The sequence below is a fragment of the Anomaloglossus baeobatrachus genome, chromosome 3 (assembly GCF_048569485.1).
Source record: "Anomaloglossus baeobatrachus isolate aAnoBae1 chromosome 3, aAnoBae1.hap1, whole genome shotgun sequence".
Taxonomy (NCBI): Eukaryota; Metazoa; Chordata; class Amphibia; order Anura; family Aromobatidae; genus Anomaloglossus; species Anomaloglossus baeobatrachus.
In genome coordinates, this window is record NC_134355.1 from 151,915,347 (window position 1) to 151,938,119 (window position 22,773).

At 42.4% G+C, this 22,773-nt stretch overlaps 1 protein-coding gene across 1 annotated transcript in view; it reads right to left on the reverse strand.

The window, feature by feature from the left end:
* Nucleotides 1-22,773, reverse strand: part of AKAP12 (A-kinase anchoring protein 12) — a 261,014-nt gene that overhangs the window by 58,998 nt on the left and 179,243 nt on the right. Inside the window, exon 2 of the mRNA XM_075339528.1 lies at nt 15,044-15,170. Coding sequence (XP_075195643.1) covers nt 15,044-15,170 — 127 coding nt within the window. The remainder of the gene's footprint in view (nt 1-15,043; nt 15,171-22,773) is intronic.

Below are 22,773 nucleotides of genomic sequence, written 5' to 3' on the forward strand. Positions count from 1 at the left end.
GGCGATTGGTTCCCTTTTTTTAAATCTTTTTAATGCAGGCCGATAAGCAGGTGGGCTAACGTTCGTCCTAACCATTGGTCCAGGTACAGATATTTGATCAAACAACCCAGACTTGTTTGTCTTTTCATCGCATTTTTAATCTCCTGACGAAGCGAGAGGCGAAACGCGCGTCGAGGTGCTGGGCGTTGTGGTCCGCCATCTGGGTATACAAATTGTGGCTCCCTGACTTCCCCCAGCTTTAACGGAAGCTCCTTGCTCCTGATACTAAGTTGATACCAGGTTGATACATAATGTCTCTGAATGTTGGGATTTGCTTTCTTGAATAATGCAATTTCATAAATATTGGCAAACAGTTTAACCTCTAACAGGAAGCTTTGTGCTCCTGACATTGGACTGTTATATATATTGTCTTTGAATGCTGTGATCTGCTTTCTTTGAATAATGCATTATCATGTAACTTGGAAAATAGTTTAACCTTATTATTGCTTCCATCCATACGGTTTGGATTATAGATTTGGTTGCAATATGAAATGCAAGTTGCAGGTTGAATATTCAACCTTTTGAGCTACATTGGCACCTTACTATAGCTGTGTGAGATCATCGGATGTGTCTATGTTCATTTTTACCCAGGAATTTATATGTATACATGATATATTAATTATTGATATTATGGCTGTTCCACAACGCACCAGTTTTTTCATTGTATGGTTTTATGGGGTAGGGTTCTTTTAAATTTCTGTGTACACCAGCATCTAATAAAGAAATATTGTATTTTAAATATGATGGAATAAAATGTGACACTTTTTCTAATCATGATGGATACTTTATGAATTATTGAAAAACCTCTACTTGCAGAAACACCTTTTTCGGTTCTATATGTGATTAATATGGTGGGATCTGCGTTGTTTAATGTCTAGACAGATATGGATCTTTGGTTCCTTTTTTGGTTTAATATTGCACTGGCTTTAGCTTATATACAAAAATCCTGGCGATTGGTTCCCTTTTTTTTAAATCTTTTTAATGCAGGCCGATAAGCAGGTGGGCTAACGTTCGTCCTAACCATTGGTCCAGGTACAAATATTTGATCAAATAACCCAGACTTGTTTGTCTTTTCATCGCATTTTTAATGCAGACATAAGAGTATATTCAGACGTAGAAGTATTTGGCCAATGTTAGCAGGAAAAACACTGTTTACAATACGTATATTTTTTTACTTGTTTCTTATGGAATTTCACTGTGTTTTTACTTTCATTTTTATTTTCTATTCATTTGAATGGGCGATAAATGCTGCACAAATGCTAAAAGAACTGACATTCTTCAGTTTAAAAAAATAAATAAATAAATACCCCGCAGCTCAAAAAATCTTATTGTCCAGCTACTGTAAAAAGGTGCGGCTTTTTTCTGCATGAAAAAACAATACTTGTGAACATACCCTTACAAATGAACTTAGAAATGAAACTTTGTGTGATCCGTTACCCTGTCGTCTTACTATATTGTCACTCAGAACTCTTTTGGGGCAGAAATTTGGTCCATGTAAGGCCATTTTCCCATGTTCAGTTTTTGCTGAGTTTTTTGACCTTAGTATTTGTAAGTCAATACTAGGAATGGATCTTATGACTCAAACTTACAGCATCATATATGCGTGTAATACTGTATATTCAGACCCACAGTCAGGTCAGGTATTGAACCTATAAGTTCACATGCACACATTCAGTATATGGTGAGTTTTTTTCCTCAGTTTGTAGCCAAAACCAGGAGTGGGTAAAAAATACAGAAGTGGTGCCTGTGTTTTTATTCTACTTTTCCTCTGATTGTCCCACTCCTGATTTTGACTTACAAATACTGATGAAAAAACTCACCAAAAACTCAGCGTGTGAATGTAGCCAATTTATTATCTATCATCTGACCTTGGTTTCTATTGATGAAGGGAGGACACCATGAGCATGATCCATGGTGCACATATGTCAGTGTCTAAGGGTATGTGCGCACGTTGCTTTTTACCTGCTTTTTACCTGCTTTTTTGCTGCTTTTTCTTCTGCGCTGTTTAATGCCAAAATGGATGTGTTCTTCTATTCAAGCAAAGTCTATGGGAATTTGGGTTTCTTGTTCACACTATGTTGTTCAAGATGCTGCCTTTTTGTGGCAGAACTTTGGTCAAAAACTCAGCTTTTCAAAGAAGCAACATGTCAATTGTTTTTGCCATTTGGGTTTTGCACTGCAAAGCTGAGTTTTTGACCAAAGTTCTGCCACAAAACGGCAGCATTTTGAACATAGTGTGAACAAGAAACCCAAATTCCCATAGACTTTGCTTGAATAGAAGAACACATCCATTTTGGCATTAAACAGCGCAGAAGAAAAAGCGGCAAAAAAGCAGGTAAAAAGCAGGTAAAAAGCAACGTGCGCACATACCCTTAAATGGTTTTCCATGTATGTTAGCCCAATACCTGACATTTGCATCTGACTATTGTCCATAATGAAAAAGTTCCCACCATCAGCATCAGGATAAAATGGTCCAAATTGGCTATTATAGCACTTTAAAACCAACCTGAAACTATTAAATCATGCTTTTCTTTAATTCAGGCACTGTAATGTTTTTCTAATTTTCCCTCCTACATTTGCTACTAAGAATTTATGTAATTAATTAAATGTTATTAGGTACATGGGGTTCAGGATGGAGATGGAAGGGTTAATGCCGCACTGCCGTGAATGAGAGGAAACTCCAAGAAAATTTGATGGTGATTTTTTAACAATGCGTTTCAGAGATATGATCTCCTTCATCAAGTCAGAATCACATGTGATCAGTTTATGATTTTGACCTGATGAAGGAGATGATAGCTCCAAAACGCGTTATTAATAAAACCACCATCAAATTTTCTTGGCATTTCCTCTCAATCACAGCAGCGGGAATTTAACCCTTCCATCACTATCCTGAATTTACTTCCATGTGGAGCTGCAGGAGCTGTGGTCTACACAACTCGATTGGTTGTGAATGTCACAACCCGCTAAGGTGAGCCTCTCTCAGCACTTTAACCTCTTTCTATCAATCGGAAAAGACTCTATTTGCGCTCTTTTGTCTTCCAGCCTTTTTACAGATTAGGTATACTAGGAAAGCCAAAGTCCAGACAGTTGAGTTGACCTCTCCATAAAACAAGAAGTAACAGGAACACAAGAGGTCAAAACAGGATGCCTGAACCGCCTGTGCTATAAATCACTGGTTCTGATAACTGAATATTTGTATAAAAATAACTGAATTTCCCCAAATGATAACATACTAGTAATAATTATTATGGGAACCATTCACATTTACATGAAATAATGTCAGTCCAATATATGAGCATCATACGATGACGCAGGTGTCAGACACCAAAAGCCATTGCAGAAATTTCCGCTTCTTATCTCATAATATACACAAAACAATCATCATCAACTTTAGCTCAACTTTCTCCATCCTGTTCCTTTTATTTTATTTACGAGCGTGTTGAGTACTGTGATTCATTCCGCTGTAACAAAATTTGATCATCCTGAAATTATTTCCTGCTATTCAGTCCCAAACAACTTCCTAGAAAAACTGTTAAAAAGCAAACATACAATCCCGCCGTCCTGCAGATCAGGCACACAGGATTTTTTCCCTCTTCTTCTTAAAGAGGTATTATATATTCAAAGCTAGAAACAAATGCTGGGCTCTTATCCACAGTAATAATACTTATGAGAGTAACTTTTAATAATATACACATATTAATTTATAGGATAAGAGGCCAAGCCAAAAGTATCCAAAATATATATAGAAAAAATACTACAAAGTAAGAAGGATTTTAACAATAAAACTGTATTAGTTTACTTTTATCAATTAAAGGAATCTATCACCAGGTTTTTGCTACCCCTTCTGTGAGCAGCATGGTGTAGGGGCAGAGACGCTGATTCCAGCGATGTGTCTCTTAGTTTACTGAGTACAGCAACTGTGATAAAAATCACAGGTTTCTCTGAGGTAGATCTAGCAGTTCTCTGCATGCTGCATTCTGTACACATCACTCATTGATAGATTTCCATGCACACTGCATTTGTAAGATGGTGGTCAAGTTCCTACCCCTGAAGACACCAAATGTGTTCTTAAAGCGCACCAACCACCAGGATTTTCCTGTATAAACTAAAGCCAGTGCTATACTGACACTATCATGCTGATTCTATTCATACATTTAGTTGTGAGATTGGATGTATAGTTTTTGAAAAACAGGTAAGTAAAGTTACAAAATATACAGCTTTTTGATTGTCAGCAGCTGCTGAATAGCTAACATATGGGATGGGTTTTTCTATCTATTCCTGGCCCTGTCTGCTGCCTGGCCTCTGTAGATGCTACACTGTATGGGCTGCATTTCTAACATAACCCTATCACATGACATAAATTATTCATACCTGGAAGGAGCCCATACAGTCCAGCATCTACAGAGGTCAGGCAGCAGACAGGGGCAGGAATAGATAGCAAAACCCGACCCACATATTAGATAATCGGCAGCTGCTGCCAATCAAAAACCTATATATTTGTGTAACTTTACTTGCCTGTATTTCAAAAACTATACATCCAATCTGACAACTAAAGGTATATATAGAATCAGCCTGATAGTGTCAGTATGGCACTGACTTTAGTTTATATAGGAAAATACTGGTGATTGGTTCATTTTATATCTATTAGGATAATGTTATGTAGAAATGTATAGGGTATGGTATTGTAATGTATAAGATGTAGCAGAGTTGAGAATGTTACTATGTAGAGGTGTAGGAGTACTAATGATGTAATGTATGTGTATTGGTATAAGATGTAATGTTATGCAGTATATAATGTAGGAGGCTTAATAAGGTATATACGTTTCATAGGGATGCAAGTGAAAGGTTAAATCTGCCTGGCAACAGACAGTTGGGATTAGCCTGTAGGAGAGGAGCTAGCGCTGAGGGAGAGAAATGGTTTCTGTGGGAACGTCAGTCAGGGCCCATCTTGTGACAGACAGACCTCAGGTCTAAGGAGCAGCAGAGCCGCATGACATGGGTGTCCTGAAGAGACGGAGACCGTTATATGGGACAGTGTGACTAAGGAAAAGAGAGAACAACAAGAAAGACAAGGAGGTGACCGTGACACAGAGTAATCTAGTGGAGCCAGGTCAGTGCATAGACAGAAGGAATGAGTGACCAAGCGAGATGGGTGATAGTGCAATATAGAGCAGGACAAGGAATGAAGCAGGTGTCCCTGAGGCGTCTTCAGTTGGTCTTTGCTCACTCCAGTCATATTGGCAACATCCCTCTAAGAGGGAAAATATGTGGAACTGCTTAAGGAGGAGAATGACTTCCAAGGACTGTGATGTAGTACTAGGCGGGGTTGTGTTGGGAAGAAAAGGACTAATGGACATTGGAACAACTGAAGTGAAGAATGTGCTTAATAATCCTCTGTGACACGGAAACGTGCCAGAAGATTTGTGCCCACTATCTAATGCACATTGTTGTTGTCAAGTTAATCTTCAATAAAACTACTTTTGTTATGAACTTGTGGTCTCCCTCAATGAACTGTGTAATATCTGGTACTGGCCAGCCAAAATCATTAGCAACATGCGGCCTGCAAAGCATATCGCCTCCGGAGTACAACATCACATACCCTCCCAGGACCTCCATTTTCATGTAGCGTACCAGGGTGCGGCAGATGATTACCTCACCCATGACTACCACCCCACGCCATGTTTCATATTGACAGAAAGCTACTAATCAATGGTGGTGTTGGTGTGTTTATGTGGCACTCCTGAGGCTTCAATCGCCACAGGGTACTGCACCTCACTTAAGGTGCAATATTTATCTCGGGTAAGGAGGGGCTTAATCACCGGTGTTTCCACATTTCATTTCACATACAGCTTAGGTCTCACTGTGGAACTGGACTAAGGTAGGCTGGGGGGTGGCCATCACGGGGCATGGGACTTTCCCGGTCACTAGGACAACCACCTGGGGGGCGGGCACCACTTGGGGTAGAAGTAGGAGCAACCTGGACACTAAGCCAGTCTAGTCGGGACTTCAATTCTGGCGACACAATACCACTTTTCTTCTTTTCTCTCACAGGGCCTGCAGCTTGGAGCAGAAAGCTCAGCCCGAGTTCCTCCCTCTTGGAGGGACATCTCTTGGAAAGGACACTTTCAAATACCAGTGGCTACCTCTAACTTAACCGGGATTGGCTGCAGCGCACCATGGAGGTGACCGGTACCTCCCAGGCAATCTAAAGACAGTGAGTAAAAGACCTGGAACTGCAGCAGCTGACTCAGCCTTTTGATTGACGGCGCCACCGCCCACCGCTTCGGCGCCAACGGCCACCACTCCCCTCATCAACCTCCCCGGGGCCCGCTCCACCTGTGGGGAGCAGAACCATCCTTGCTGCTACAACCATCCACCCCAGGGGACAGCGACAGCAGCGGCTAATCCCTGGCCGCATACCGCAGGTGGCGTCACGAGATACTCATCCTCATCCACTACTACCCTCATCCTCTCCACCACCCTCCATCATTTCCGATCCCCTTTTTATTGTACACCTCGGGGTCACGAAGCCGGGCAGAGCCACCCGTGACATCCCCAGACACGACATCACTGGCCCGGCGATGAGTACCTTTAAACCCTGCCCCGTGGGTGCTACAGTTACAGAAAGCAGCAGTAAATACAAGGAAAAAGAAATTCTCAGCTCACCTTCTCCTGCAGAAGATCTATTGCATGGACACTATGATGCCAGACAGGGGGACATGGAAAGAGTAGAAATCCAGCAACCGACCTTCATTACAATGACAAATTTATTAATAAAGAATTAAAAATCATCCATAAAATGGTAGTGCAATATCCATAAAACCAGCAGGGGTTAAAAACAAATGTGTTTTGGATACTATTCCTTAATCATTGTGTCTGGAAACAGAAACAATTATTAAGGAATAGTATCCGAAGCATTTCTGTTTTTGACCCCTGCTGGTTTTCTGGTTCTTGCACTACCATCTTATGGATGATTTTTAATTCTTTATAAATAAATTTGTCATTGTAATGAAGGTCGGTTGCTGGATTTCTACTCTTTCCACAGAGAGCAGAAGGACTAGATGGCACAAGTCAACTAGTCTTTTTATGATAGTCACCTGCAGATAAAACACTGGTTTTATTGAAACAATAATACATGGCCCAGTAAAGCCTGCTTTACACGTTACGATTAAACATACGATATCGTATGCGATCGTAACCGCCCCCATCGTATGTGTGGCACTTTCAATTTGTTGAACGTGTTGCACAAACGATTATTTGCTGTCACACGTACTTACCCTTCCATACGACCTCGATGTGGGTGGCGAACGTCCACTTCCTGGAGGGGGAGGGACGTTCGGCATCACATCGACGTCACGCGGCAGCCGGCCAATTGAAGCGCAGGGGCGGAGATGAGCGGGACGTAAACATCCCGCCCACCTACTTCCTTCCGCATTTCCGGCGGGAGCCGCGGGATGCAGGTAAGATCTGTTCATCGTTCCCGGGATGTCACACACTGCGATGTGTGCTACCTCGGGAACATTGAACAACCTCACGTTCAATTTTTAGGAATTGAACGACATGCGTGCAATGAACGTTTTAACGTTCAATCGCAATTGCACGTAGCTGTCACACTTTACAATATAACTTACGATGTCGGATGTGCGTCACTTACGACGTGAACCCCCCGACACATCGTAAGATATATTGTAGCGTGTAAAGCCCGCTTAAGAGACACATTGCTGGAATCATGGTCTCAGCCCTACATCATGCTGCTTTCAGATTACATAGCAAAAACCTTATGACAAGTGAATGAACAAAGGAGAAATCTAAATCAAATCAATGTTTGATGTGACGACCCTTTGGCTTCAAAATAGTGTCAGAGCATGAATTCTCCTAGGTACACTTCCACACAGTTTTTGAAGGAACTCAACAGGGAGGTTGTTCCAAACATCTTTTAGAACTAACCACAGATCATCTCATCTGTGGGTGTAGGCAAATGCAAATCCTTCTGTCTCTTCATGTAATCCCAGACAGACTCAATGCTGCTGAGATCATGGTTTTGTGGGGGCCAGATCGTCACTTCCAGCATTCACTTATACTCCATGCTGAAGATAGTTATATTAGCTGTATGTTTTATGTCACTGTCCTGCTACAGAATACATTTTTAACCAATCAGAACCCTCCTTAATGGTATTCCATGATGGATACGTGGGAGATATCTGATTGAATACCCCTTGCATTTAAGGACGCTTTACACGCTACAATATATCTTACGATGTGTCAGCGGGGTCACGTTGTAAGTGACGCACATCAGGCATCGTAACTAAGTTACATTGTAGCATGTAACAGCTACGTGCGATTGCGATTGAATGGTAAAACGTTCATCGCATGCACATCATTCAATTCCTAAAAATTGAACGTCAGGTTGTTCATCGTACCCAGGGTAGCACACATCGCAGTGTGTGACACCCCGGTAACGATGAACAGATCTTACCTACGTACTGCGGCTCCCGCTGGCAATGCGGAAGGAAGGAGGTGGGCGAGATGTTTACATCCCGCTCATCTCCGCCCCTCCGCTTCTATTGGCCGGCTGCCGCATGACGTTGATATGACGCCGAACGTCCCTCCCACTCCAGGAAGTGGATGTTTGCTGCCCACATCAAGGTCGTATGGAAGGTAAGTACATGTGAAGGGGGTTAATCGTTTGTGCGACACGTTCAACAAATTGAACGTGCTACACATGCGATGGGGGCAGGTCCGATCGCATACGATATTGTATTCTGGATCGTATGGTGTAAAGCTGGCTTTACCTGTATTTCTCACCAACAAGCTCTGACCAAATTCCCAACTCATTTAGCTGAAATGCAGCTCCAAACTTCCAAGGAACCTCCACCATGGTTCACTGTTGCCTGCAGATACCCATTATTATACTTCTGTTTAGCCCTTCGACATATGCTCTATTGTGATAAAGGTTCTACTTTGCCTGTTTTCATAGGTAATAGATTTAAATAAGGAAAGTATTCATGCAATTATGGAACAGAGTGCTAGATTGCGGTATTTTTTGAAGATATATGGGAACATCCATGTTAGCTTTTATTCGAAAAATCAATGGATAGACAGTTAAAGTAAACTTTAGGTATTAACGTTGCAAAGTCAATGGCAGACTTAATATTTGTAATGATATAGAAATGTTCACATGTTCCTTTTTGTTACTACAAGATGCATCTTGCTTGGTTGTCTTTACCTATGCCTAAGGCTGGGGCCACACGGGGCACTAGTGCGATCCTCGCATGACACTCGGCTCCCGCTGGCAGCACAGCAGGAGCCAAGTGTCACTGCGAGTGTCCTTGCAACTGAGGTCCGACTGTGCAAGCGGACCTCAGGTGCAGGGGGCGGGTCGGCACTGAGGAGGGGCGGGTCAGCACTGCGGAGGGGAGGGATTTATCTCCCTATCTCCTCCACAGCCGGCTATTGCGATTCTTGCCCTGCACACGTGGTACACCATTGTACCGCAAGTGCAGTGCGATTTTCCTCTCGCTCCATAAAACTGAATGGGTGCGAGAGAAAGAGTCTCGCATTACAATCGCAGCATGCTGCGATTGTTTTCTCGGTCCGATTAGGGCTGAGATAATGATCGCTCATGTGCGCTGACACACAGGCTAAAATTGGTCCGAGCGGAATGTGATGTTTTATCGCACTCCACTCGCACCGTTTTTCTCGCCGTGTGGCTTAGGCCTAAAGGTGACAATACACATTTGATGTACCTCTTACATCATATGTCGTGTCTGTCATTTTGATAAAGGCTCATATGTCGAGCCTGCATCTTTCCCGACACAAGATGGCTAATTTAATCAGCCTTGATGTGCTTTCAAGTACCGCGGGTGGAGCGGAGCAGAGATCCACCTGTTAATCTCAGACAGCAGCACTTAACACACACCAACAGGGTGACGCATTATTCCTTGCACCCATGTGTGAGCCCGAGATGTGATCATGGGGCTCTGATGGGTTGCTGTGACAGCTGATGGTCTGCTCCAGACCCATGTGCTTGTCAAAACAATACTTCTGTTAAACCCAGTGTTTTGCTGGCATTCATAAGAGACTGTGATTTTAGTTATACACAGCAATGCTAATACACTGCCATGTATAGCACAAGCGATCAGATAATGGCAGTTTCAAGTCCCCTAAGGGGACTATTATATACAGTAAAAAATAAAAAAAACGTTTTTAAAAATATGAAACAAAAAAATAAAAAATTGAAATCACCCTCTTTTGCCTCATTAAAAATAAAGGAATTAAAAAAATACAACATACACTTATTTCGTATTGATGCATTCGTAAAAGCGCAATCTATAAAAATATAATATAAATTAATCCAATTGGTAAACAAAGTGATGAGGAAAAAAATGAACACCAGAATGACATTGTTTTGGCAGCGGCAACATTGCAATCAAATGCAATAAGAGGCAATCAAAACATGGTGTCAGTAAAAACATCAGTTCAGGACGCAAAAAATAAGTCCTCACACTGCCCTATATCCAGAAAATTGAAAGCTCTTTGGGTCTCGGAAAATGGCGACACAAATTTCCAAACTTTTTTTCGCCAACTAAATAAAAAACCTCTACATTTGTTGTCTACAAACTGGTACTGACCTTGGGAATCATATTGGCAGGTCAATGTTACTGTATAGTGAACATGGTAAATAAAAAAATAAACAAACAATTTCTTGTAATTTCAACGCACTTTACCACTTTTCAGTTTATCGCATGATAAAATGAATAGTGTCAATTCAAAAGTACAACTCATCTCGCAAAACATGCCCTCACATGACTATGTGGAAAGAGAAAAATAAAACGTTTTGGCTCGTGAAAGAAGGGAAGGAAAAAATAAAAACACAGAAAATTGCCTGTGGATGAAGAGGTTAAAGGGAATCTGTCACCAGGTTTTTGCTACCTCATCTGAGATCAGCATGATATACTCAAAGACATCCTGAATCTAATGAGGTATCACTAAAGGCCACTTCACACATAACGAGATCGTAAACGAGATCGTTACTACGTCACAGTTTCTGTGACGCAAGAACGATTTCAATTGCGATCTCGTCACGTTTGACACGTACCAACGATTCACCCCCTGCTGCGAAATCGCTGATCGATGCCGAACAGCTTGGGCCATTTCTGGCTCGTTGGAGTCCTGCTGGGCTGCATGAATCTGTATGTTTGACACCCTATTAACGATTTCGTTGACGACCTAGATGAGATGCACGAAGGCGTGTTGTTGTGTCCCCGTTTCCGCGCCCCTCTCTGCACCGATTGGTTAGCTCCAGGTGCAGGTGCGGCTTCGATCCGAAAAACACACCAACAAAGCGACCGGGTACAATGGACGAAGGAATCAGGGTGGAGACGCAGGTTCTATCTCAAAGCAAAGCGCAAAAGAAGTGACAAAGGGTCAATAATTAAAGAGGAAGGGCACTACCCGTGGGATCTCCTGGTATACAAAGAACTAAACCATGAAGAAGTGACAAAGGGTGACGCGATCCAAAATTTAACCGCTAGATACGCCCCCTGCATGCCCAATCAGAACGCAGTATTGGCCGCCAATGAAAGCGGAGGGGGGTATGGAAAAGGCGACGCAAATGCACGCCTACGTGACTCACTGCATTTTACTACGCCCCTAATGGGATTGGAATCGTTAACATAGTTGCTGTGTGACAGGGTCCCAGCGATTTGAAAGATCGTTATACGGGACGCATGCTCGTTCATAAACTCGTTATGTGTGACACCCAACATGCGATTTCAACAACGACTCATAAACGATCCAGAAAGTGTGACGTAGTAGCGATCTCGTTCACGATCTCGTTATGTGTGACTGGACCTTTAGTGTTCTGGGTGTAGCTGTTCTGATATAATCAAAAGATTTATTTTTTTGCATGTAGCAAAGCTTATCAAATTACTCCCACACCAGCCTTTCAGTGCACATTTCCGTAGACTAAAGTTGCTAATCACAGGGAGGGGGGCGGAGTCAGACTAGAGCTCAAATGCTGCTGAGACCCACTAATGATATAGATAAAAGGCATATACTAGCATTGCAGATAAACAAAAACAGACTTTGTGATTAGAGACACAGGACTTAATTCTCTGTTTAAGGCTATGTGCACACAGTGCGTCTTTTTGACGCTGCGTTTTTGTGCGTTTTTGGCCGCTAAAAACGCACAAAAACGCACCTGCGTCGAAAAAACGCGGCAAAAAACGCACGCGTTTTGCCGCGATTTGGTGCGTTTTTTGCTGCGTTTTGCTGCGTTTTTGCTCACTGCGTCTTTATGCGTTTTTTATCAGTGAACAAAAAAAAAAGGTCTGATGTCATTTCCTTCTTCAATGTGTTCTTCATTCTCCACTAGTGTATGCAGAAGAGCAGACAGCTGCAGAACTACAAGGCTCAGCATCCTCCATCCAATAGTGTATGCAGGAGAGCAGACAGCAGCTGTCGAACTACAAGACTCAACATCCTCCTTCCAGGACTGTATGCAGGATTTCTTTGCCCCCCCCAAACAAAAAAAATGACGTGGGCTTCGCCATATTTTTGTATGCTAGCCGGGTACAGCAGGCAGGTACGGGCTGCCCCCAACCCCCAGCTGCCTATTTGTACCCGGCTGGGAACCAAAAATATAGGGAAGCCCTTTTTTTTTTAAATTATTTCATGAAATAATTTTAAAAAAAAAAATGACGTGAGCTTCGCCCAATTTTTGAGTCCAGCCGGGTACAACTAGGCAGCTGGGGATTGGAATCCACAGTGCAGAGTGCCCATGCTTTCTGGGCACCCCCGCTGTGAATTGCAGTCCCGCAGCCACCCCAGAAAATGGCGCTTTCATAGAAGCGCCATCTTCTGGCGCTGTATCCAACTCTTCTAGCTGCCCTGATGCCGGGTGGCTAGCTAGGTAATAATGGAGTTAGGGCTAGCTGTATATTATCAGCTAGCCCTAAGCCCGAAATTCATGGTGTCACGCCAATATTAGACATGGCCACCATGAATTTCTAGTAAAGATAAAAAAAAAACACAACACACAGAAAAATATTTTTATTAGAAATAAAACACAACACAATTAGTGACTCCATCTTTATTGAAATAAACCCCCCTCAGCAGTAATCCTGGGTTAGGGTCCCGCGCCGTCCAATCCGGATCCAATATCATCTGATCGGTTTGCTGGAAGGCAAAGCGATCAGATGATGTGTCAGGATCAAGTGCCTGAATCCCATCACACAGCAGCTGATTGTATAAAAGCCGGTTATACAATCAGCTGATGCATCGGTGCAAAAAAAAAAAAAAAAAAATAATACTCACTTATGTGCTGATTACCGGCAGCTCCTGCAGCGATGGGGCGGGAGTCTGATCCTGTCCGATCGCTGCAGCAGCTGCCGGTAATCAGGGATGAAGTCTCCTGACGCATCCGCTGATACCGGCCGGGCGCCCGCGTCACCGCGATACTTACGATCACCTGATGCGTCAGGTGACTGCATCAGGTGATCCATCGCCAGGTCCTGCATCCATCGGAGGTTTCCCGGCCGTCTGCACACAGCCGGAGCGGGGGGTGGCGATACCGTGAGAGGAGATGGGAGCGGGCATGGCACCGGGAGTCTGCAGACAGGTGAGTATAACTTTTTTTTTTTTTTTCTACTGTTAACTTTTGTTTTCGCAGCCGCTTCCACCTCCCGCCCAGACATGGCGCCGCACGGCAGCATACATGCACAGGACCGGAGGTGGACGCAGCGGTGACGGTACCGGGAGGATTCACGCTTCTGTATATACTGACAGAAGGAATCCTCTTCCTGTACACGTCCCTTTACTACCCACCTCCTGCGTTTATAGCTGCGTTTTTGGTCTTAGAAACGCACCAAAACGCACCAAAACGCAGCTATTTGCGTTTCTCATTGCGTCTTTCAACATCCCATTGAACTCAATGGATGAAAAGCGCAGTGAAAAACGCGGGAATAATTGACATGCTGCGTTTTTGTGGCACCACAAAAACGCAGCTGAAAAAAAACGCTGTGTGGGGACAGCAAAAATGAAAACTCATAGACTTTGCTGGGGAAGCAAAGTCATGCAGTTTTGAGGCCAAAAACGCACCCGAAAAACGCGCAAAAACGCCGAGAAAAACGCACTGTGTGCACATAGCCTTACTCTTATAGCATGCTGTCTCTAGATGACATAGCAGAAATCCCTTTAAAGTTGAAACTGTAAAATTTTTCTAATTTCAGATCTTTTTGTTCTCCATGGAGACAAATTGCTACTAGTGGAGTGTGTCAGAGAGCTACATTCCTCTCCTCAAATGGAATGCTGCTATTCTTTTTTTGTATAATGTAATGCTGTAAAAAAAAGTATTAAACACATTTTTTTTTTACAATTGTATCCACAGAGTGAAGCATACCACTGTATGGAGATCGTTTAACATATACATCCTTCCATATATGTAAGGCCCCCTTCACACGTCAGTGATTCTGGTATGTATGTGGTTTTTTTTTATACATACCAGAATCACTGACATACGCAGACCCATTATAATCAATGGGTCTGCTCACACATCAGTGATTTTTCACTGAACGTGTCTCCATGCAGCGTACACCCGTGTCCGTGATTCTGCACGGAGACAAGTCAGTTTTTTTCTTGCATCACTGATGACCCACGGACCACACTATGGTGTGATCCGTGTGTGATCCATGAAACACATACCAGAAACTCACGGACATATTAAATATTAAATATTTTCAACTTACCTTGCCTGTGATTCGCTGTGCAGCCTCCGCTCTCGGCAGCTCCTGCCTGGCTCATGAATATTCATAAAAGCAGGAACTGCCGACCAGGAAGGAACTGACGTGTGAAACAGGCCTTAAATAGAGGCTATAAACATAATGTGAAAAGAACTTTGCTCTGCAGAATTCCAAGGTCTATGGATGAATGTCATTTCAAGAAGCTAAAAATGTCTATACAATACATGCCAAAGTGTAGAATAGCTTGTAAAAAGAATACCAACCTTCTTTAACAACTGCTAATATTTCTTCTATCTCGTGTCCATTCACATCTGAGGCCTGTAATCCTTCTTCCACGTCTTCATCAGCAGCGCCATTGAGTAAGGCTATTTTACCATTTTTGTGAAGCAACTGCAGAAAAGAAGAAATACACATTAAGTATCATCATTTTTGATACCACGTCTTTAGCCTCATCTAGAAGTGATTTATTTTCTTGTATGGGAAAAAAAAAATCAATATTAAACAGGGTGCTGGACTCAATATTCAACCATTTTTGGTCCAAGCTTCTACTATGTCATCAGTAAAAATTGAACAGGACATGGATGAAATCCTTAGGCCATACATTTTTTCACAGATTCATTGATTTAAATAGGGTGGTTTGATCCTTAACGTGTAAAAAGGGACAACGCTCCATTTTTTTTCTTACTCCTACCTTCATAGACTATAGTAGGTATTCACATATGTGAAATATGTACTTCTGCAAGACGTCTTACTGAACATGGTGATATGTAAAGAAGGGAGATGGATGAGAGATGACTAGATGGGAATATTCCTCCAATGAAATTCTACATTCCTAAGAATAGATCAGCAGACATGACAGTTTGTAGTCTGTAAATATCCCTATTTTGGGTTTTTTCCTCAATTAGAAAACGTGTTAATGTACATTTTGTTTTTTTGTTGCGGATTTGTTTTTATATGATTCTAAAAAGGGATCTTGAAATCATATCACTTGCAAGGCTGAAAATTCAACTTAAAACACAGGTACTAAAGGTTCACATGTGTTTTTCTTAATAATGAGCGGGCACTACCATGATGACCTCATCACTACCATGACTCATCACTACCATGCTCGGGTGCTTGGTATTCTTAATGATGTCGGAAGCTCAGATGGACTCGACTCTTGTACAGAGTATTATGGAAGTCAATGGGGAAGTCAAGCATTTTTCTGGAAGATCTGGAAATATACTCGACTTCCTAATTGGCTTGCATTATACTCGGGTACTTGCATTGTGCCCAACTGGTCTTAACGAGTACCAAGCACCCAAGCATGGTAGGGCTCACTAATCACCAGTTTTTCTGTATTGTCAAAGCAGTTGCAGTCTAAAAATCCTTATTTGATAAATACAGTTAGGTCCAGAAATATTTGGACAGTGACACAATTTTCGCGAGTTGGGCTCTGCATGCCACCACATTGGATTTGAAATGAAACCTCTACATCAGAATTCAAGTGCAGATTGTAACGTTTAATTTGAAGGTTTGAACAAAAATATCTCATAGAAATTGTAGGAATTGTACACATTTCTTTACAAACACTCCACATTTTAGGAGGTCAAAAGTAATTGGACAAATAAACCAAACCCAAACAAAATATTTTTATTTTCAATATTTTGTTGCGAATCCTTTGGAGGCAATCACTGCCTTAAGTCTGGAACCCATGGACATCACCAAACCCTGGGTTTCCTCCTTCTTAATGCTTTGCCAGGCCTTTACAGCCGCAGCCTTCAGGTCTTGCTTGTTTGTGGGTCTTTCCGTCTTAAGTCTGGATTTGAGCAAGTGAAATGCATGCTCAATTGGGTTAAGATCTGGTGATTGACTTGGCCATTGCAGAATGTTCCACTTTTTTGCACTCATGAACTCCTGGGTAGCTTTGGCTGTATGCTTGGGGTCATTGTCCATCTGTACTATGAAGCGCCGTCCGATCAACTTTGCGGCATTTGGCTGAATCTGGGCTGAAAGTATATCCTGGTACACTTCAGAATTCATCCGGCTACTCTTGTCTGCTGTTATGTCATCAATAAACACAAGTGACCCAGTGCCATTGAAAGCCATGCATGCCCATGCCATCACGTTGCGCCACCATGTTTTACAGAGGATGTGGTGTGCCTTGGATCATGTGCCGTTCCCTTTCTTCTCCAAATTTTTTTCTTCCCATCATTCTGGTACAGGTTGATCTTGGTCTCATCTGTCCATAGAATACTTTTCCAGAACTGAGCTGGCTTCATGAGGTGTTTTTCAGCAAATTTAACTCTGGCCTGTCTATTTTTGGAATTGATGAATGGTTTGCATCTAGATGTGAACCCTTTGTATTTACTTTCATGGAGTCTTCTCTTTACTGTTGACTTAGAGACAGATACACCTACTTCACTGAGAGTGTTCTGGACTTCAGTTGATGTTGTGAATGGGTTCTTCTTCACCAAAGAATGTATGCGGCGATCATCCACCACTGTTGTCATCCGTGGACGCCCAGGCCTTTTTGAGTTCCCAAGCTCACCAGTCAATTCATTTTTTCTCAGAACGTACCCGACTGTTGATTTTGCTACTCCAAGCATGTCTGCTATCTCTCTGATGGATTTTTTCTTTTTTTTCAGCCTCAGGATGTTCTGCTTCACCTCAATTGAGAGTTCTTTAGACCGCATGTTGTCTGGTCACAGCAACAGCTTCCAAATGCAAAACCACACACCTGTAATCAACCCCAGACCTTTTAACTACTTCATTGATTACAGGTTAACGAGGGAGACACCTTCAGAGTTAATTGCAGCCCTTAGAGTCCCTTGTCCAATTACTTTTGGTCCCTTGAAAAAGAGGAGGCTATGCATTACAGAGCTATGATTCCTAAACCCTTTCTCCGATTTGGATGTGAAAACTCTCATATTGCAGCTGGGAGTGTGCACTTTCAGCCCATATTATATATATAATTGTATTTCTGAACATGTTTTTGTAAACAGCTAAAATAACAAAACTTGTGTCACTGTCCAAATATTTCTGGACCTAACTGTATATCCTTATTAATATAATCCTTAGTGATAGCCATATGGGGAAAGATCATTTCATCTCTCTAGTGACCACTGGCATATCTTCCATGAGCCACTGTCTTCCTGTTCTTCTTGTCATTCTTGTAACAGTATAATAAGATCTGACAGTTGGCGTTTGGATCCATGGAAGAAGTCATAATATCAGTGTGAACAAAGCTTTCTAAAGGCAATATACAATGGGTTTAGTAACGTTTTTATTTCGACAAACCTTGTAGTCTTAAGCTGGGTTTACACACTGCAACATCGCAAAGGACATCGCTGTAACGTCACCGGTTTTGTGACGTAACAGCGACCTCCCTAAGTCTCTGCTAAGTCGCTGGTGAGCTGTCAAACAGGCAAACCTGGCCAACAACGCAACAGCGATCCGGACCTGCAGAGCGACCTAGCTGGTTGTTGGGGACGTTGATAAGCAGCCTTTTGAAAGGGAAGTTGCTAACAAAGTCGCTGCAAAGTCTTTCACACTGAAACTTTCCAGCGATGCATGCTGCACAGCGGGAAACAAAGGACCTAGGAATGGTCCTGAACGATTTGTAACAATTACAACTTCACAGCAGGGGCCGGGTCGCTGATAGGTTTCACACACTGCAACATCGCAAACAACATCGCTATTGCGTCACAAAACCGGTGATGTTACAGCGATGTCGTTTGAGATGTTGCAGTGTGTAAACCCAGCTTTATTATACAAAAGTTCTGTTTGTTTAGAAATCTAAGTATTAGTAGAAGAACTAAGATAATGATGATGAAGAGGGTGAGGTGTTGAGTGACACAGCAGGAAACCTCTTTTGGGGTTATTTTACACATGAATTGGCCTCCTTCTTCAATGTAATGTCCTAACTTGTCCTTACATGTCTTAAGGCCCCTTTACACACTGAGACTTTCTGGCGATCCCACCAGCGATCCCAACCTGGCCGGGATGGCTACAAAGTCTCTGGTGAGTCGCTGGTGAGCTGCCAAACAGGCAAACCTGGAAAACGACGCAACAACGATACGGACCTGCAGAACGACCTAGCTAGTCATTGGGGACGTTGTAAAGCAGCTTTTTGAAAGGGAAGTCGCTAACGAAGTCGCTGTAAAGTCCCCTTTACACACTGAGACTTTCTACCGATCATGCTGCACAGCGGGAAACAAAGGACCAAAGAATGGTCCTGAGAGATGTGTAGTGATCCGCAACCTCACAGCAGGGGCCAGGTCGCTGATGTGTTTCACACACTGTAATGTCGCTGGGGAGGTCGCTGTAACGTCACAAAACCGGTGACGTTACAGCGATGTTGTTTGAAATTTTGCAGTGTGTAAAGGGGCCTATAGACCTTTGCAGACCAAGGATATATTTAACTTATTGACATGAGATTATACAGATGCTGTCTTGATGACTGATTTATACAGTATTGGGCACCATTTTATTCTCGGCTCATGCCACCACTTCCCTCAATATGCCAAGACAAAAAGCTTTTGGCCTGTTATATGTCTTTTGCATCAATCTGTCATTTGTTTGCTATTATGGCTGTTTTAATGTGATAGCACTAGACTCTTGTTTATCAGATGACTAGCTGTAGTACCCGGCATTGCCCAGGATAGTAACTGTCTCTCTGTCTCTCTTCCAGTCTCTGTCTATCTCTGTCTGTCTGTATCTTTCTCTCTATCTCTTTGACTGTCTGTCTGTCTCTTTCCCTGTCTGTCTCTCTCTATCTCTTTGTCTGTCTGTCACTTTCCCTGCCTGTCGATCTCTCAGTCTCTTTCCCTGTATGTCTCTCTATCTCTTACCCTGTCTGTCTCTTTCTGTCTCTGTCTGTCTCTTTCCCTGTCTGCCTTTTTGTCTGTGTCTATCTGTGTCTTCCTGTCTCTATCTGTCTGTATCTTTCCCTGTCTGTTTGTCTCTTTCCCTGTCTGTCTCTGTCTGTCTCTTTCCCTGTCAGTTTCTGTCTGTCTGTATCTTTCCGTGTCTGTCTCTCTTCCCATTGTTGTCAGCCGCATCCTACCCATCATACTGATGCACTGCCATATGTAAAAGGACTTTTAAATGAGCCCCAATTTCCTCGTTATATCATCGACCACCTCTCATTATGAGCAGAAATTTGCTCTTGTAAATAGGTATTATCTCAAAATGTACCTAATAAGTAATGGTGCCATTATTGTAATTTGGTAGCTCCGATGCAATGTCGTAGACATGTATGCTGGGTTCTTATTCAATCCTTTGTCTTACCCTTCATATACTAATTGTACCTGGCTGCAGATTACCACCATATCCTGGTATTAATTCAAGCGATAATTCACTTAAGAAAGCCGTTATTGAATAATCCCTCCACGGCTTCAAATAGAACGGTAAATACCTTCATACCGTGGACTAGCTCTGTTCTTTAAAAAGATTAGGCTAAGGCCCTTTCACATCAGAAGTCCACATGAAATGTGATTAATTTAGAAAATGTAACCTCTTCTTCATCTAGAATATCTCTCATATACAGTATGTATCCTCCATAGACTATAACATAGCCATCATTTATAGTGTTTACATGGTCATTTTGTTTGGATTTTGTCTATTAACAATTTGGGCTTGTTAAATTTGTGCTTGTTCTTTCATAAAATAATGGGGAGGGCAGTGATGACTGATTAAAAGGACATTGATATGGGGAATCACAACTGCTAATCAAGGCTGTATTCACACACATGGCCTGGGGCGGCTCGTTTTCCTATTCTTGCACAGTCCCATTATCTCCCAGCACACTGTCATTTGTTTCTCTTCTTACAGACCTTTATGATTCCAAACTGAGATATAACCTGTTGGAATAGTAATAGGTGACGTCACTGAAAAAAAGGATGAGATAATAAGGATGGGCAAAATAATGAAAAATAATGGAAAAAAATTAATGAGGCAACAGGTTACCCATAAAAATATGTTTTGTCATAAATATCGTAGACCCTATAATCACTTGATTATGAGGCCCCTCAACAATCAGATTAGGACTATTAGAAGAAACAAGAATCTGGCAGACGGGATTCTTACCTGTCTGAGTCCTTGGGGGAATTTTGTAAATAGCTTTCTATACCAGTTTTCTTGCATAGAAACATACAGTGATAAGCAAAAGGGTAACAATGTTTTGAACTTTTGACTTTCAGGCTCCATATTTTACCATCTATTACATCTTTGAGCAAGAGACTACCTTAATTTTATAGACAATAATCTTTGTTATCGCATATATAAATTTGACTTGCAAAAACTAGCATATGATGAATTACGTAAATTCTTGTTACGTTACTGCATTGTTACTGTTTTGCTCCTGGTGTTTAATTTTTTTTTCTTCCTGTATACTACAAATTACAACCTGTTCCCATATTCCATAATAGTTCAATGTGTTATTGATTCCAAAGCGAAAGGTCACTGGTTCAAATCGAAGAACAGCCATGAAAATGATTTCCCAAGAAAAGAGAACAGCATCATGCAGCTAAACGATAGCTGTCTCTTGGCCAACTTGCAATAAGTGCCGTCACAGTTGGAAGAATATGAAATTAAGTAAAAATATCGGAGTCTACTAGTCGATCAGAAGGTCTATCAGTTCTGGCGTGACAAACTCAGCAGTGAAGGAGGCTCATATGCTTCGTAATACTGAGTTAACAGGCATCCATTTAAGCACTGTGAGATGCATGTTACACAAGTCTGGAATGGTGGTCCAAAAAAAGGTGAAGAAGTCTCAACTTCGATATCATCATAAGAAGCGTTGGCTAAAGTTTACAAAAAAGTATGAAAAAGGGACAGTAAAAAATTGGAAACGGGTAATTTGGAGAGATGAGAGGACAGTGAAAAGACCAGACTCTGATGAGTGCAAATGAGTCTGGAAGAAACAAGAGAAAAGGGGCTAATGGATCGAGAAAATGAAGAACCTGTCAAGTTCGGTGGAGGTTATCAATGTTTAAGTAGTGGACAATCTCTTTAAAGGCTGCTTTACACCAGACAATCTATTGTGCGATAGATCGTCGGGGTCACGGTTTTTGTGACGCACATCCGGCATCACTGGCGATGCTGGCCTGTGTGACACCTCCTAGCGACGCAGTATCGCTCACAAATCATGAGTCGTGTACTGCTCGCTAGGTTCCATAATATCGTTTAATTTAGTTGTTCATTGTTTCCGCTGTAGCACACGCCGCTCCGTGTGACACCCCGGGAACGATGAACAGCAGCTCACCTGCATCACGCGGCCGCCGCCGGCTATGTGAAGGAAGGAGGTGGGCGGGATGTTTACGTCCCGCTCATCTCCGCCCCTCCGCTTCCATTGGCCGGCGGCTGTGTGACGTCGCTGTGACGCCGAATGTCCCTCCCACTCCAGGAAGTGGACGTTCGCCGCCCACAGCGTGGTCGCACAAGAGGTAAGTACGTGTGACGGCGGTTACCGACTTTGTGCGCCACGGGCAGCGATTTGCCCGTGACGCAAAAAGGACGGGGGTGGGTACGATCGATTGTGAAATTGCACAATCGGTCGTACCGTGTAAAGCAGCCTTTAGACTGGTATATCAAACACTAGTTTGGTAGATTTACCATCTTTGTTTCCAACGTGACACAAAAGAGCAGTTTTGGTAATAGAGAAAATATTGACAGGGAATTTAAAAGTGTCCTGCAGATATCATCTGTGAAATACAGGAGCACAACAGCACTTTGTAATAGGCAAATAATTCTGTATTGTGGATATCAGGGGTGTAACTATACTGGTGTGGGGGCTGAGGTTGCACCTAGGCTCTTTGGCCCAAATGAGAAGACTAATACTATTGAAAACACATGATAGTTAGGGACCCTGTGTAAGATTCAGTATTCGAGCACCCATGCTTTGGCAGTGTAATGTCAAAGATATCTGTCACTGTTAAAATAATAAAAAACTATAGGCAAATTATTAGACCCAACAAAATAAAATGATGTTCACACAAGTACTCCTAGGCCC